Here is a 15,964-nt window from a genome sequence, read left to right on the forward strand (position 1 = left end):
ATAAACCTGTTCACAGGGAAGGAATGGAGATGCAGACGTAGAAAACAGACTTGTGAACACAGTGGGGTAAGGAGAGGGCGGGATGAACTGGGATAGTATTGACGTATATACACCACCATGTGTAAAACAGAGCCAGTGGGAAGATGCTCTATAACACAGGGAGCCCAGCCTGGTGCTCTGTGAGACCTAGTGGGGTGTGAGGGCGGTGGCGGTGGTGGGGGGCGGGCAGTGCAGGGAGGCTCAAGAGGGAGGTGATATATATATATGTAAAACAGCAATTATCATCCAATTAAAAAAAAGAATAAAATACTGCAAAAAAAAAAGTCATCCACAAAATGTTAGTGCCTCTCAACATCCCCTACCTACCCCTTCTCTTCTGCCAGCCAACAAAGGCTAGTGAGTGGGAGGGTCCTCAGAATCAGTCCTAGGCAGAAGTGAGCAACGTGTGGGTCTGGGTGATGACTCTGGGCAGCTCCAAGCACCCAGCTGGATGGCACAGGATGGCACATGCTGGGAGGAAGTTTGGTCAGAGGCCGCTTCAGCCCTTCCTCTTCCCCTCCAAGCCCAGTATCAGGACGCACCTACCCGCGTCTCGGGAAAAGGCCACCTCCACGCCCTGCACTGCCGCCCGCCTGCTGACCGCCTTCATGCTGACCTCTGACGCGATCACTTCTGGCCCATCCGGAAGGCACACGCCGCACTCGGGCCGGAAGCCCCGGATGTCGGCGTCTCGGTAGCCTCGGTTCTTGCTGCACTGCTCCAGAAAGATGGCCTTGGCGGCGGGGTCCACGCCCACATGCACAACGAGCTGTGTGAGCACATGTGGAGGCAGAAGATGAGGGAAACTGAGGTCCCCTCTGCTCTCCAGACGGTTCAGAGGGAGAGCTCTGGGGAGCAAGACACCCCAGTCCCCCAAATGTGCCACCATCACACCCATCCCCTGCCGCTCCCCTTGATGAATGTGCTGGAACGAAAAATCACTGGATAGACACCTACATGGTATCTAATTTAAATATTTTCCTATTTCAAAACATTTTTATATGGCAGTGTATTCCTTTTTTCCCTGGGGGGTCCCAGCTGGTATCTAAGACTATCCCAGGAGAAGCTTAGTCTTTCCCTGGAAGCTTCCATCTCTTTTATGAAATTTTAATAAAGGAAGTTAATAACAGTCTAATAAAATACTGTTAGAATTTTTTGAGCTGATTATTTTTCCTCTTTGAAAAATGTAGCTCATTATATTATCAAAACATTAGGGTATCATCTTAAAGGTCTGGTGGTATTTGTTCTATTAATATCATCTGGTCTTCATATCTGGAGGATGTTTGTACCAGTTTCCTGCATAGTAACTCTGTTCTGATAAAATATTCTGGGAGTGATGAAATGGGCCTCTCCAGGTGGGCCACTCTCCCACCTCCGGGTGGGGGCCACCCTCCAAATGCTCTCCTAGGCCAAGAGGTCCTTGCCTCTCACCCCATCTCACAACCCACCTGCTCTGCAAGGGCCTGGCTGGGACTAACCCAGGGGCCTCTCTGTTAGGTGGGAACTACCTTTGAGTCCAGGCTGGGAATAAAGCTTCCTTTTCTTTTCCTCCTTCTCTCTTTCCAGAGTCTTATTCTGAGATTCTACTCTGTATTTCATCTTAAACTTTTATAACCAGACCCTTTTGAAATTGTCTGGGCTGTGACTGGTGGGCAGGGGGCAGGATACACTTGAGCCATCAACCCTAGAACCAGGGTCCTGGGGTTCACAGGCTCTGGGTCTCCACACATAATCATCCCACCCCCCACTCCCATCCCCACTGCCTCCCTTGCTGTCATTTACTTGTGGTTGAAGAGCTTCCCAGATTCTGGCGACCCTTTGTTTCACTTCCCTGTAATCCACCGGCAGCTGAAGAGTCTGCAGCTCTACCTCCATGTCATTCCCCAGGCCCAGTTTGGAGAGTTCCTGCAGAAAGAAACAGGTGGGTCACCTCGCTTGCTGGAGGGCCACAGGGAGCTCCTCACAAGCCAAGTTCAGGGCCATCCAGTTCGTTGCTGGGGCCTTTGGGGGCCTGGACCTGCCCTCAAGGAGCTCCCACAGAGGCGACGGGTCAACAGTGGGCCAGAGCTCCTGCTGCCCGCACAAAGCCCCATATAGTTGCCCTTGTCAAGGTGCACAGACCCCAAAGGCATGTCTGACCCAGTCTGCAGGTCAGAACGGCATTCACAGAAGGGATGCAGGGTACTTCTAGTGGACAGATGAGGGTGAGCCAGATGGAGAAGCTGAAGGGTGTATAAGACAGAGGGAGGTGCACCCGGAGCTGAGAACAGAAATTCATCACCTCTCTCTTGCAGATGGAAGTCCAAAACCAAGGTGTCAGCAGGGTGATCCTGCCTCTGAACCTTGCCGAAGGCACCTACCTTGCCTCTTTCAGCTTCTGGCAGCCCCCAGTAGTCCTTGGCTTGTGGTAGCATAACTGCGGTCTTCACATCATCGCCCCTTTGTGCGTGTCTGTTCTTCTGTCCAGGTTTTCTGCTTTATAACAACAACCCACCCATGACACTCTCTAAGGTAGTGCTTTCCAGAAGGCTGATGGCTTCACTACTGCCAAACCAGAAAGTTCAGGAAGGCCAAACTGTATTTCTCCATGGCCTTTATAGTTATAGGCATGGGATGGAGTATGTTGGATACCGAAGTGAAGTGAAGTGAAAGTCACTCAGTCGTGTCTGACTGTTTGCAACCCCATGGACTAGACAGTCCAAGGAATTCTTCAGACCAGAATACTGGAGAGGGCAGCCTTTCCCTTCTCCAGGGGATCTTCCCAACCCAAGGATCAAACCCAGGTCTCCCACATTGCAGGCGGATTCTTTACCAGCTGTGCCACAAAGGAAAGCCCAAGAATACTGGAGTGGGTAGCCTATGCCTTCTCAGGGGCTCTTCCGACCCAGGAATCAAACCAGAGTCTCCTGCATTGCAGGCGGATTCTTTACCAGCTGAGCTCTCGGGGACCTGGCATTTCTGTGTGCTTCACTTATCTAAAGTCAATGCCCAAAGGTCCTGCTTCTCCTTATCAGCTGTTTCTTTTCAAGCTTCCAATGCGGTGCTCAAACAGCCTCAACTACAAGCTGGCATTAGAATCCCTTCCCTGCTGGATTCCAGTGGACTCAGAGTCTGGGGCTGCACTCCACAACTGGCCACCTTGACATTTCAGGGCAGGAAATAGAAACAGGCAATTTAGGTGAAATAAATACAGACATCACACTTTGCCTCACACCAGCTCAGCTCACCTTTTGCATCAACTAGATTAAGGAAAACATCTAATGTTTAGAGATCTTTGGATGTCAGAAATGCAGATAAGGAACTGCAGACCAGTATAAACTTGAACTTTTTCAAGGATTACCATGGAATTATCCTCCAGGATCCTCCTGATGCATTTTCTTTTCCTAACTGGTGTGTCACCCTCCACCTCTTTCCCTCCCAGTTGTCCCAACACGGGGAGCTGGCACCTTGGCAGGTCTGCCATGTCACCAGCTCCAGGGATTCTGCTAAGGAGCAGCCAGTGTCCCCTGGAAAGAGGTGACCACTGCCGCCCATACTGTGGGGCTGGAAGTCCAGGGGCTTGCTGGTTCCCCTGGAGCCCTTTGAGCAAGAGGAGCAACAGATGGAGCCAACAGACACCTCCCACTGAGGACAGAGGTTAGACAGGAAGGTAACTACACCACCATGGGCTACAGGCCTCCTGGGGCCTTGGCCAGGCTGCCTGGATGGCTCTAGGAAGTCTGCAGTCATCCAGAGATCACTAGGTTTTGTGGTCAGCTGTACTGGTATTGGGAGAGGGAGCTATGGACTGAAAATATGTCCCTGACCCAAATTCGTATGTTGAAACCCTAAGGTTTAGATGAGGTCAAGAGGGTAGGGTCATGCATGATGGGATTTCATGCATGTATGCATGCATACTAGGTCAGGTGTGTCTGACTCTTTGCAGCCCAGTGGCCTCTAGCTCACCAGCTCCTCTGTACATGGGATTCTCCAGGCAAGAATACTGGAGTGGGTTGCCATGGCCTCCTCCAGGGGATCTTCCTGACCTAGGGGTCGAATCTGCATCTCCTGGGTCTCCTGCATTGGCAGGCAGATTCTTTACCCCTGAGCCACCTCGGAAGCCCACATAATGGGACTAACACCCTTATAAGAAGAAGAGAGGCCAGAGCCTTTCTTTCTTTGCCATTTGAGGCAGGACACAGCCAGAAGATACTGTAAGTCAGAAAGAAAGTTCTCACCAGGAACCAAATCTGTTGGCACCTTGATCTTAGACTTCATTTACTTCTCTGTGAGAAATGCATGCATGTTGTTTAAACTACTCAGCCTGCAGAATTTTGTTATAGCAGCTTAAGCTGACTAATACAGGGGAGCTTCCAGCTGGTAACGAGATAAGTCCTGGTTGAGTTTCAGATGCCTTCCAGTTCATCCATCCAGCTCATTATAACTCTTGAAAGTGACACAGACAACCCGGGACTGAAGTCAGAAACTGATTTGGGAATCTGAGGAACTCTCTCCAACCTGCAATCATGCAAAGAGTCTCCAGGCACTGCCTCATGTGGACGCTCGGCTCCCTCAAGCATGTGTTCTCTCTAACGCCTACACACACACACACACACACACACACACACACACGCACGCACGGTGCCCTGGGCCATCTACACTGTGACCCGTGGCAGACAATAGCATTTTACAAAGACTAAACCAAGCTGGTGGTCATCAGCAGCCTAAGCCTGGAATGAGGAGGGTACAGGGCAGAAGGGGCACATGCAAAGTGAGATCCCACTAAAGTGAGACTCCAAAGGGCACGGACTTTGGAGTCACAAAGATGCAGGTTTGAGACCTGGCTCTGCCATCCTTTTTTTTTTTTTTGGCTACAATGGGTCTTTGTTGCTGTGCTCGGGCTTTAGTTGCAGAGACTGGGGGCTTCTCTTGTCGTGGAACACAGGCTCTAGGCATGGAGGCATCTGTAGTTGCAGCACACGGGCTTGGTAATTGCTGCTCATGGGCTCCAGAGCGCAGGCTCCGTAGTCATGGTGTGTAGGCAGAGGTGCTCCACAGCATGTGGGATTTTCCCAGATCGGGGATTGAACCCATGTCAGGGGACATCGGCAGGTGGATCCCTACCCACTGTGCCACCAGGGAAGTCCTGCCACCTTTCATTGGGCAAATGTGGGCATCTTGTTTAGCTTTGGTGCACCTCTGTTTTCCCATCTGTGAAATGGGCATAAATAAAAGTTGGAGATGCTTTCACAAATTTTAAATGATTCACAAAAAGTGCCCAGCACAGTATCTGTCACATAATTGGGGCTTTATATGAAGGCCCAATATGTATAATTAGTCCATATTAATTGGAGAAAGTCATGCAAGAGGGATTTATTAAAAGTAATATTTATTAGAATTTGATTACTTTTAGCCTTTCAGAAGCAGGGAGTAGAATATTCTGCATAAGCAGACGGCAGACAACTGGTTGCCACCACCCTTTCTGCCAAGGAGGGTTGGTAGTTTTAGCAAAGAGAGCGTCAGTTCTATGCAGAGAGAGCCAGGGGTTTGTACCTTCCAGACTGGCACACTTTCTCAGCTAGAATTGCAGAGTGTTTTGTGCCCAAGGGGCCAGGGACAAAGCCTGGTATAACTCTTACCAAAGTGGAATTCAGGGTACTGCTCTCGCCAGAGGAATCACCAGGCTCCACGGGGAGCTGAGAGCCTGTGCCAGGCCCCCGATCCTTCAAAAAGCCTGAACCCCACCAGTCACAAAGGCCCTTGGGAATAAGGGAGCCCCACCTTCTGCCTCTTCCACCCACTTCTTCCTGCCTCCATGTAGTCCAAAATCTGGTTGCCAGGAACACACAGAGATTTAACAAAGAGAACTCAGTTGCTCTCTGAATTTTTTTCAAATCCACCAAGGCTGTGGCACCAGCTGGTGCTGCAGAATGGTTGCTCTTTTTCCACAATCTGAGTCTTCTCTCATCTAATGGGAGTCTGTGGCTAGTACCATGAAGCAGGAAAGGATTTCTTCATTCAAACTTCTTGAGTGCTTGCAATGTGGTCCTCTGCTAGAGCATGGGCTGTCTGGGGGTTCACATTCTCAGAGGAGATGGAGTATAGGAATGGGAAGTGATGGCAAGACTCCTGGTTCTGGTTCCAAGGGCTGTGTTGGGCCACACTGGGCTGTGGAATTCTGAGGACCTTCAATTATTAGGTGGTTAGGAAGGAGCTTAGACTCCATGTCTTCCTCTTCCTATTGTGTGTTTGTTGCTCAGTTGCTCAGTCTTGTCTGACTCTTTACAACCCATGGTAGCACACCAGGCTTCCCTGTCCTTCAGTATCTCCCAGAGTTTGCTCAAATTCACGTCCACCGAGCTGGTGATGCCATCCAGCCATTTCATCCTCTGTCATCCCCTTTTCCTCCTGCCCTCAATCTTTCCCAGCATCAGGGTCTTTTGAGTCAGCTCTTCACATCATGTGGCCAAAGTATTGAGGTTCAGCTTCAGCATCAGTCCTTCCAATGAATACTCAGGGTTGATTTCCTTTAGGATTGATTGGTTGGATCTCCTTGCAGTCCAAGGGACTCGCAAGAATCTTCTCCAGCACCACAATTTGAAAGCATCAATTCTTCAGCCCTCAGCCTTCTTTATGGTCCAACTCTCACATCCATACATGACTACTGGAAAAGCCATAGATTTGACTATACGGACCTTTGTCGGCAAAGTGATGTCTCTACTTTTTAATATGCTGTCTAGGTTCATCATAGCTTTTCTTCCAAGGAGCTCAGTTCAGTTCAGTTCAGTTGCACAGTTGTGTCTGACTCTTTGCGACCCCATGGACTGCAACATGCCAGGCTACCCAGTCCATCACCGACTCGTGGAACTTGCTCAAACTCATTTCCTTGAGTTGGTGATGCCATCCAACCATCTCATCCTCTGTCATCCCCTTCTCCTCCTGCCTCAATCTTTCCCAGCATCAGGGTCTTTTCCAATAAGTCAGTTCTTCGCATCAGGTGGCCAAAGTATTGGAGTTTCAGCTTCAGCGTCAGTCTTTCCAATGAATATTCAGGACTGATTTCCTTTGGGTTGACTGGTTAGATCTCCTTGCAGTCCAAGGGACTCTCAAGAGTCTTCTCTAACACCACAATTCAAAAGCATCAATTCTTTGGCACTCAGCAAGCATATTTTAATTTCATGGCTTCAGTCACTGTCTGTAGTGATTTGGGAGCCCCAAAAATAAAGTCTTTCACTGTTTGGGCAAATTATTGAAACTTGCCAAGCCTCAGTTTCCTGATCTTCAAAATGTCGTAGAAACAGGACCTTCCTCACAAGGGCTGCTGTGAAAGTTAAGCAAGACCATCCACGTGGAGTTACAGCCTAAGAGGACTGCCCAGAGGGGCTTCTGATCTGAGCTTGGAGGACTAGCAAGAGTGTTCAAGGGGAAGAAATTAAGGAGTGGGAACTTGGAGGTGTGTGCAAACAGCCTTCCCTCCTCCCTTCTTACCCCCCTACTTCCTTCCTTCTGCCCTCTCTCTGTCCCTCCCTCCCCTCTCTTTCCCTTCTCCTTCCCTCCTTCTCTCGCTCACTCGTCCATCAGGCATCAGATGTGGATATGGCAGAGACCCTCCTGGGGCCTCTGTGCTGGGCTCTGGGTGAGGGTCTTGTGTGCCTGTGTGTGCGTGTCTGCGGGCTGACCATGGACGAGGAAGCGATAGCCGGTTCTTCTTGACCTGCAGGGTTGGAAGGAACCTGGGAGCCATCGGCTGGTCCTGGAGATCCAGGCCCGTGCTCCCTCCAACCCCATCTAGGCTGGAGGTGCCCCACGGACACAGAAACTAGGGGCAGACCTGGGAGGGGCTCACCAGGCACAGGAAGAAGCCGTGGAGGTGACTGGGGGTCTGACGTATTAAGTACAGGACAGCTACCAGTGGAGCATAATGCAGCTATTATAAACGATTTTACAAAGAATGTGTTGACACAGGAAAACCCATGAAAAGAAACCAGTTTAAAAATAAGGATCTCAGACTGTTTCCTGCAGCCATTTATGGAAATAGGAGCATACTGACAACGAGGAGAATTAGGGGAGATTCTCATTTCTGTCTATATTTGTCGTAACATTTTTAAGGTGTATGTAGTATTTTTCCGGTTCTAAAAGCTTAACAAATAGTCTGGCTGATAATCAGACCAGCTGCCTCAGCAGCACCCTTGCTATCTGCAGGCAGTATGCCCAGCACCTCACCCCAGCCCCCTAACCTTGTCACCATTTTACAGATAAGGAAACTGAGGGTGAGTTTAAAAGAAGGGAGCCGTTCCAGAGACCCTCACAGAGGAGATGCCGCCACAACAGTGGGGTCAGCTGCTTAGGGCTGACCACAGCTCTCACCAAAGGCTTGGAAAATCTTAGGATTGTTTCCAGGTCACACTCTTTTCCTTAACAAAGCCAAGTTCCGCTCTCCACATTTGACAAATGTCCAGCCTACACCCAATATCCTTTGGTTATTCCTCCAAAAGTCCAGTAATGAACAACAGTAACCCAGTAATTCTTGATCCTCTGCTTAGAGCAGTTGTCTCCAAATATTTTTGACCACATGCCACTATTGATGAAAAGATTTTAGTATGCACACATGCATACACACACACACACACACAATATCATTAGCTGGTATCTTCATGTCTCAAGGCATGATACATTTTTCATGTGGGCTTCACTGTTCATATTCATTTTACATACAAGTATATGTAAATCTGTATTTATAATGGTTCCCTTAATTCTTCCCTCTTTTTGGCCAATTTCTTATGAGACTGTTACTGTTTTTACATCACAATGTGACTGGCAGAGGACTCAGATGAGGTTAGATAAAGGATCACTTGGCTGTTTTCACATGTGTTCAGGTTTGCATCATATGATCCTGTATCTGTGGGTTTCTTGAAGATCCTTTTTGTAAGGATTTCTTGATCATAATTTGAGGCTTAGTTTAATTAAAACTGGATAATATTAATTCTGAAACACATTAACTGAAGTGAAACACTTTATCAGTCAGTCTAGTCACTCAGTCGTGTCCGACTCTTTGCAACCCCATGGACTGCAGCACGCCAGGCTTCCCTGTCCATCACTAACACCCAGAACTCTCTTAAACTCATGTCCATTGAGTTGGTGATGCCATCCAAACATCTTATCCTCTGTCATCCCCTTCTACTGCCTTCAATCTTTCCCAGCATCAGGGTCTTTTCAAATGAGTCAGCTTTTTGCATCAGGTGGCCAAAGTATTGGAGTTTCAGCTTCAGCATCAGTCCATCCAATGAATATTCAGGACTGATCTCCTTTAGGATGGACTGGTTGGGTCTCCTTGCAGTCCAAGGGACTCTCAAGAGTCTTCTCCAACACCACAGTTCAAAAGCATCAATTCTTCAGTGCTCAGCTTTCTTTATAGTCCAACTCTCACATCCATACATGACCACCGGAAAAACCATAGTCTTGACTAGACAGACCTTTGTCAACAAAGTAATATCTCTATTTTTTAACATGCTGTCCAGGTAAGTCATAACTTTTTTTCCAAGGAGCAAGCATCTTTTAATTTCATGGCTGCAGTCAACATCTGCGGTGATTCTGGAGCCCCCCAAAATAAAGTCTGACACTGTTTACACTGTTTCCCCATCTATTTGCCATGAAGTGATGGGACCAGATGCCATGATCTTAGTTTTCTGAAAGTTGAGTTTTAAGCCAACTTTTTCACTCTCCTCTTTCACTTTCATCAAGAGGCTCTTTAGTTCTTCTTCACTTTCTGCCATAAAGGTGGTGTCATCTGCATATCTGAGGTTATTGATATTTCTCCTGGCAATCTTGACTTCAGCTTGTGCTTCATTCAGCCCAGCGTTTCTCATGATGTTCTCTGCATAGAAGTTAAATAAGCAGGGTGACAATATACAGCTTGACGTACTCCTTTCCCAATTTGGAACCAGTCTGTTGTTCCATGTCCAGTTTTAACTGTTGCTTCTTGACCTTATTACAGATTTCTCAGGAGGCAGGTCAGGTGGTCTGGTATTCCCATCTCTTTAAGAATTTTCCACAGTTTCTTGTGATCTACACAGTCAAAGGCTTTGGCATAGTCAATAAAGCAGAAGTAGATGTTTTTCTGGAACTCTCTTGCTCTTTCAAGGACCCAATGAATGTTGGCAATTTGATCTCTGGTTCCTCTGCCTTTTCTAAATCCAGCTTGAACATCTGGAAGTTCACAGTTCATGTACTGTTGAAGCCTGGCTTGGAGAATTTTGAGCATTACTTTACTAGCGTGTGAGATGAGCGCAATTGTGCTGTAGTTTGAAGATTCTTTGGCATTGCCTTTCTTTGGGATTGGAAAGAAAACTGGCCTTTTCCAGTCCTGTGGCCACTGCTGAGTTTTCCAAATTTGCTGGCATGTTGAGTGCAGCACTTTCACAGCATTATCCTTTAGGATTTGAAATAGCTCAACTGGAATTCCATCACCTCCATTAGCTTTGCTTGTAGTGATGCTTCCTAAGGCCCATTTGACTTCACATTCCAGAATGTCTGGTTGTAGGTGAGTGATCACACCATTGTGGTTATCTGGGTCATGAAGATCTTTTCTGTATATTTCTTCTCTGTATTCTTGCCACCTTTTCTTTGTATTTTCTGCTTCTATTAGGTCCATACCATTTCTGTCCTTTATTGTGCTCATCTTTGCATGAAATATCCCCTTGGTATCTCTAATTTTCTTGAAAAGATCACTAGTCTTCCCTCATTCTATTGTTTTCCTCTATTTCTTTGCATTGATCACTGAGGAAGGCTTTCTTATCTCTCCTTGCTATTCTTTGGAACTTTGCATTCAAATGGGTATATCTTTCCTTTTCTCCTTTTCTTCTTTTCATACCTATTTGTAAGGTGTCCTCAGACAACCATTTTGCCTTTTTGCATTTCTTTTTCTTGGGGATGGTCTTGATCACTGCCTCCTGTACAATGCCACAAACCTCTGTCCATGGTTCTTCAGGAGCTCTGTCTACCAGATCTAAGCCCTTGAAAACTATTTGTCACTTCCACTGTATAATCATAAGGGATTTGATTTAGGTCATACCTGAATGGTCTAGTGGTTTTCCCTACTTTATTCAATTTAAGTCTGAGTTAAGACCTACAAGACGTTCTAGAATAAACACCCCAAAAAGATGTCCTTTTAATTATAGGGGACTGGAATACAAAAGTAGGAAGTCAAGAATCACCTGGAGTAACAGGCAAATTTGGCCCTGGAGTACAGAATGAAGCAGGGCAAAGGCTAATAGAATTTTGCCAAGAGAACGCAGTGGTCATAGCAAACACCCTCTTCCAACGACACAAGAGAAGATGCTACACATGGACATCACCAGACGGTCAACACCGAAATCAGATTGATTCTATTCTTTGCAGCCAAAGATGGAGAAGCTCTATACAGTCAGCAAAACAAGACCGGGAGCTGACTGTGGCTCAGATCATGAACTCCTCATTGCCAAATTCAGACTGAAATTGAAATACTTTATAATAAGTTAAAAATGATTCAAAAATGGAGGGCCTAGCACCATGGTGTCTCTTGCTCCAAGGGTGATGAATTCCCTTTTGCTTCAGGAAATCAAGCCTGTTCAGGGACCTGCAGATGTACAAAGCCAAGCTAGCTTTGGTACAGCTATGAAATATTGTTCAAGGATGATTTCATTTTTATAGACTAATAGAAATTCACACCCATTAGGTGGCCAATATAAGAAAATAACAACTGTTGGCAAAGATATGGAGAAATTGCAACCTTTGTGCACAGTTGGTGGAAATGTAAAATGGTGCAGCTGCCATGGAAAACAGTATGGACATTCCTCAAAATATTAAAAATAGAATTACCAAATGATCCAGCAAGCCTAAGTCTTATCAAAAAGAATCAAAACGCAAGAGCTCAAAGGGCTATTTGCATATTCATATTCAATGCAACATTATTCACAATAGTCAAGAGATGGAAGTAACCCAAATGTCCGCTGATGGAGGAACAGATAAACAAAATGTGATCTATACCAACAATGGAATATTAATCAGCCTTAAAAAGGAAGAAATTTATGGCACATGCTACAACATAGATGAGTCTAGAGGACAATCTATGCTGAGTGTAACAAGCCAGTCCCAAAAAGACATACTGTATAATTCTACGTAACTGAGGGATCTAAAGTGAAAGTGAAAGTTGCTCAGTCGTGTCCGACTCTTTGCGACCCCACGGACTATACAGTCCATGGAATTCTCCAGGCCAGAATACTGGAGTGGGTAGCCTATCCCTTCTCCAGCGGATCTTCCCAATCCAGGAATCAAACTGGCATCTCCTGCATTGCAGGCAGATTCTTTACCAACTGAGCTATCAGGGAAGCCCATGAGGGATCTAAAGTGGTCAAATTCATAGAGACAGAAAGTAGAATAATAGTAATCAGGGATTTGGGGGAAGGAAAATGGGGAGATGTTCAACAGAGTTTTAGTTTTGTGAGATAAAAAGTTCTGGATATCTGTTGCACAATAATGTGAATACACTTAACATTACTGAAATGTACACTTAAAAATGATTGAAAAGGTAAGTTTTATTTTGGTAAATTTTAAATGGTAATTGAAAAAAAACATAGAAATGAAAACCCTGATATTTTCATGCCACGCTCCAATGGATCAACTTGCAAACTTGCAACTTTGCATTTTCAAAATAATTTTGAAAATGATTTGGGGTCCTCAAGAAAGCACTGATGTAGGGAGTATTGGTGGACAAAAGTCGGATGGCCCTGGACACCTCTCATCTCTGCATAGGAGGTTGGGCAGAAAAGGGTTAACCCAGCAGGCAGGGGCTGCTCAAACTCTGCACATTGCCAACAAACACCTGTCTTCAGGACTGGCCCTTGGCTGGCTCCTGGGAGAAAGAGCTCTGAGCCCTCGGGGTGTTCTGCCTGATTAGAGCAGTTGTATATGCCTGTGGCCTTCGGTCACATCATGCTAGTTTGATTAGGGTTTATGCCAACACTGTGATTTATGGCAGATGCCTGTTTTTGCTCTGGAGTCTGAGTAGCTTAGGTCAGGCATGCAGGCACTGCATACCTATGTGATTGACCCCAGTAAGAATCCTGGACACCAAAACTCTGATGAGCTTCCCAAGTTGACAACACTTCATACCTGTTGCCACATGGCATCGCTGGGAGAGTTCCATGGCTCCATGCAGCTCCACTGGGAGACACCACTTAGGAGCTCGCACCTGGTCTCTCGGGGTCTTTGCTCCAAGCACCTTTCCTTTGCTGATTTCAACTGGGACCGTTTTCCTGTAGTACACCACAACTGCGTCTGTGAGCATAACAGCTTGAGGGTGGTCTTGGAGACTCCATGACACACAGGCATCTCAATGTCTCTTGGACCCTGACTCTCCTTTAGAATCATTTCTTCATTTTCTCTTACTAGCTGTTTTTTCCAAAGAGAAAAGAAGGCAGTTTTCTCTATTTTCATTCATTTTATTTTCCCCAACATTTTTCAAGCCCTTCCTTTGGCCAAGCACTGTGCTGCCCTGGTCCTACCACAGATAGGAAATACCCATGCAGAGTAACTGTCCTCAGGGCAGGTGGAGGGTGGGCAGGTGAGATGGTACTGCTAGGGTCAACTTGGAGGTTACAACACATGGTAGAGTCAATCAGAAGAACAGACTTAGAATCTGGTGGGTACAGTTCAATTCTGCATTTGCCCCTAAAGCACCAACTCAGGCATTTGGCTTTAGGCAAATGACTTTGACTCCAAGAGCCTCAATGTCTCATCTACCAGTGCAGTTCAGTTCAGTTCAGTCACTCAGTCATGTCCGACTCTTTGTGACCACATGGACTGCAGCACGCCAGGCCTCCCTGTCCATCACCAACTCCCGTAACATGCACAAACTTGTGTCCATTGAGTCGGTGATGCCATCCAACCGTCTCATCCTCTGTTGTCCCCTTCTCCTCCTGCCTTCAATCTTTTCCAGCAACAGAGTCTTTTCCAATGGGTCAGTTCTTCACATCAGGTGGCCAGAGTACTGGAGTTTCAGCTTCAGCATCAGTCCATCCAATGAATATTCAGGTTTCCTTTAGGATTGACTGGTTGCATCTCCTTGTAGTCCAAGGGACTCTCAAGAGTCTTCTCCAACACCACAGTTCAAAAGCATCAATTCTTTGGTGCTCAGCTTTCTTTATAGTCCAACTCACATCCATACATGACTACTAGAAAAACTATAGCTTTGACTATACAGACTTTTGTTGGCAGAATAATCTCTCTGCTTTTTAATATGCTGTCTAGATGGGTCATAGCTTTTCTTCCAAGGAGCAAGCATCTATTAATTTCATGGCTGCAGTCACCATCTGCAGTGATTCTGGAGCCCCCTCCACAAAATAATGTCTGTCACTGTTTCCATTGTTTTCCCATCTATTTGCCATGACATGATGGGACTGGATGCCATGATCTTCGTTTTCTGAATGTTGAGTTTTAAGCCAACTTTTTCACTCTCCACTTTCACTTTCATCAAGAGGCTCTTTAGTTCTTTGCTTTCTGCCATAAAGGTGGTGTCATCTGTATATCTAAGGTTATTGATATTTCTCCAGGCAATCTTGGTCCCAGCTTGTGCTTCATCCAGTCTGGTATTTCGCATGATGTACTCTGCATAGAAGTTAAATAAGCAGGGTGACAACATACAGCCTTGATGTACTTCTTTCCCGATTTGGAACCAGCCTGTTGTTCCATGTGCAGTTCTAACTGTTGCTTCCTGACCTGCATACAGATATCTCAGGATACAAGTCAGGTGGTCTGGTATTCCCATCTCTTTAAGAATTTTCCACAGTTTCTTGTGATCCACACAGCCAAAGGCTCTAGCATAGTCAATAAAGTAGAAGTAGATGTTTTTCTGGAACTCTCTTGCTTTTTCTATGATCCAACAGATGTTGGCAATTTGATCTCTGGTTCCTGTGCCTTTTCTAAATCCAGCTTGAACATCTGGAAGTTCACCGTTCACACACTGTTGAAGCCTGACTTGGAAAATTTTTGAGCATTACTTTGCTAGAATGTGAGATGAATGCAATTGTGTGGAAGTTTGAACATTCTTTGGCATTGCCTTTCTTTGGGACTGGAATGAAAACTGGCCTTTTCTAGTCCTGTGGCCACTGCTGAGTTTTCCAAATTTGCTGGCATATTGATTGCAGCACTTTCACAGCTTCATCTTTTAGGATGTGAAATAGCTCAACTGGATTTCTATCACCTCTACTAGCTTTGTTTGTAGTAATGCTTCCTGATGCCCACTTAACTGTGCATTCCAGGATGTCTGGCTCTAGGTTGGTGATCACATCATCGTGGTTATCTGGGTCATGATGATGTTTTTTTGTACAGTTCTTCTGTGTATTCTTGCCACCTCTTCTTAGTATCTTCTGCTTCTGTTAGGTCCATACCATTTCTGTCCTTTATTGTGCCCATCTTAGCATGCAATGTTCCCCTGGTATCTCTAATTTTCTTGAAGAGATCCCTAGTCTTTCCCATTCTATTGTTTTCCTCTATTTCATTAATTCCTCTATTGCATTAATCACTGAGGAAAGCTTTCTTATCTCCTAGAACTCTGCATTCAAATGGGTATATCTTGCCTTTTCTCCTTTGCCTTTAGCTTCTCTTCTTTTCACAGCTATTTGTAAGGCCTCCTCAGACAACCATTTTGCCTTTTTGCATTTCTTTTTTCTTGGGGATGGTCTTGATCACTGCCTCCTGTACAATGTCACGAACCTGTGCCCATAGTTCTTCAGGAGCTCTGTCTATCAGATCTAATCCCTTGAATCTATTTGTCACTGCCACTGTATAATTGTAAGGGATTTGATTTAGGTCGTACTTGAATGGTCTAGTGGTTTTCCCTACTTTGTTCTGTTTAAGTCTGAATTTTGCAATAAGGAGTTCATGATCTGGTACCTTCTAGTACCTGCAA

The 15,964-nt window shown here is 46.0% G+C and overlaps 1 protein-coding gene across 4 annotated transcripts in view; it reads right to left on the minus strand.

Moving 5' to 3' along the window:
* Positions 1 to 15,964, minus strand: part of PGPEP1L (pyroglutamyl-peptidase I like) — an 80,720-nt gene that overhangs the window by 20,764 nt on the left and 43,992 nt on the right. For 2 of the 4 annotated variants that reach the window (XM_015459156.3, XM_015459158.3), the window contains 2 exons: positions 1,822 to 1,944; positions 582 to 808 (listed from right to left, as the gene is read on the minus strand). In XM_015459156.3, the coding sequence (XP_015314642.1) occupies positions 582 to 808; positions 1,822 to 1,944 (350 nt within the window). Of the gene's footprint in view, positions 1 to 581; positions 809 to 1,821; positions 1,945 to 2,399; positions 2,515 to 15,964 lie in introns of all 4 variants that reach the window. The other 2 variants (XM_059879250.1, XM_015459157.3) reach the window with 2 other exon arrangements.

The sequence above is a fragment of the Bos taurus genome, chromosome 21 (assembly GCF_002263795.3).
Source record: "Bos taurus isolate L1 Dominette 01449 registration number 42190680 breed Hereford chromosome 21, ARS-UCD2.0, whole genome shotgun sequence".
Classification (NCBI taxonomy): Eukaryota; Metazoa; Chordata; class Mammalia; order Artiodactyla; family Bovidae; genus Bos; species Bos taurus.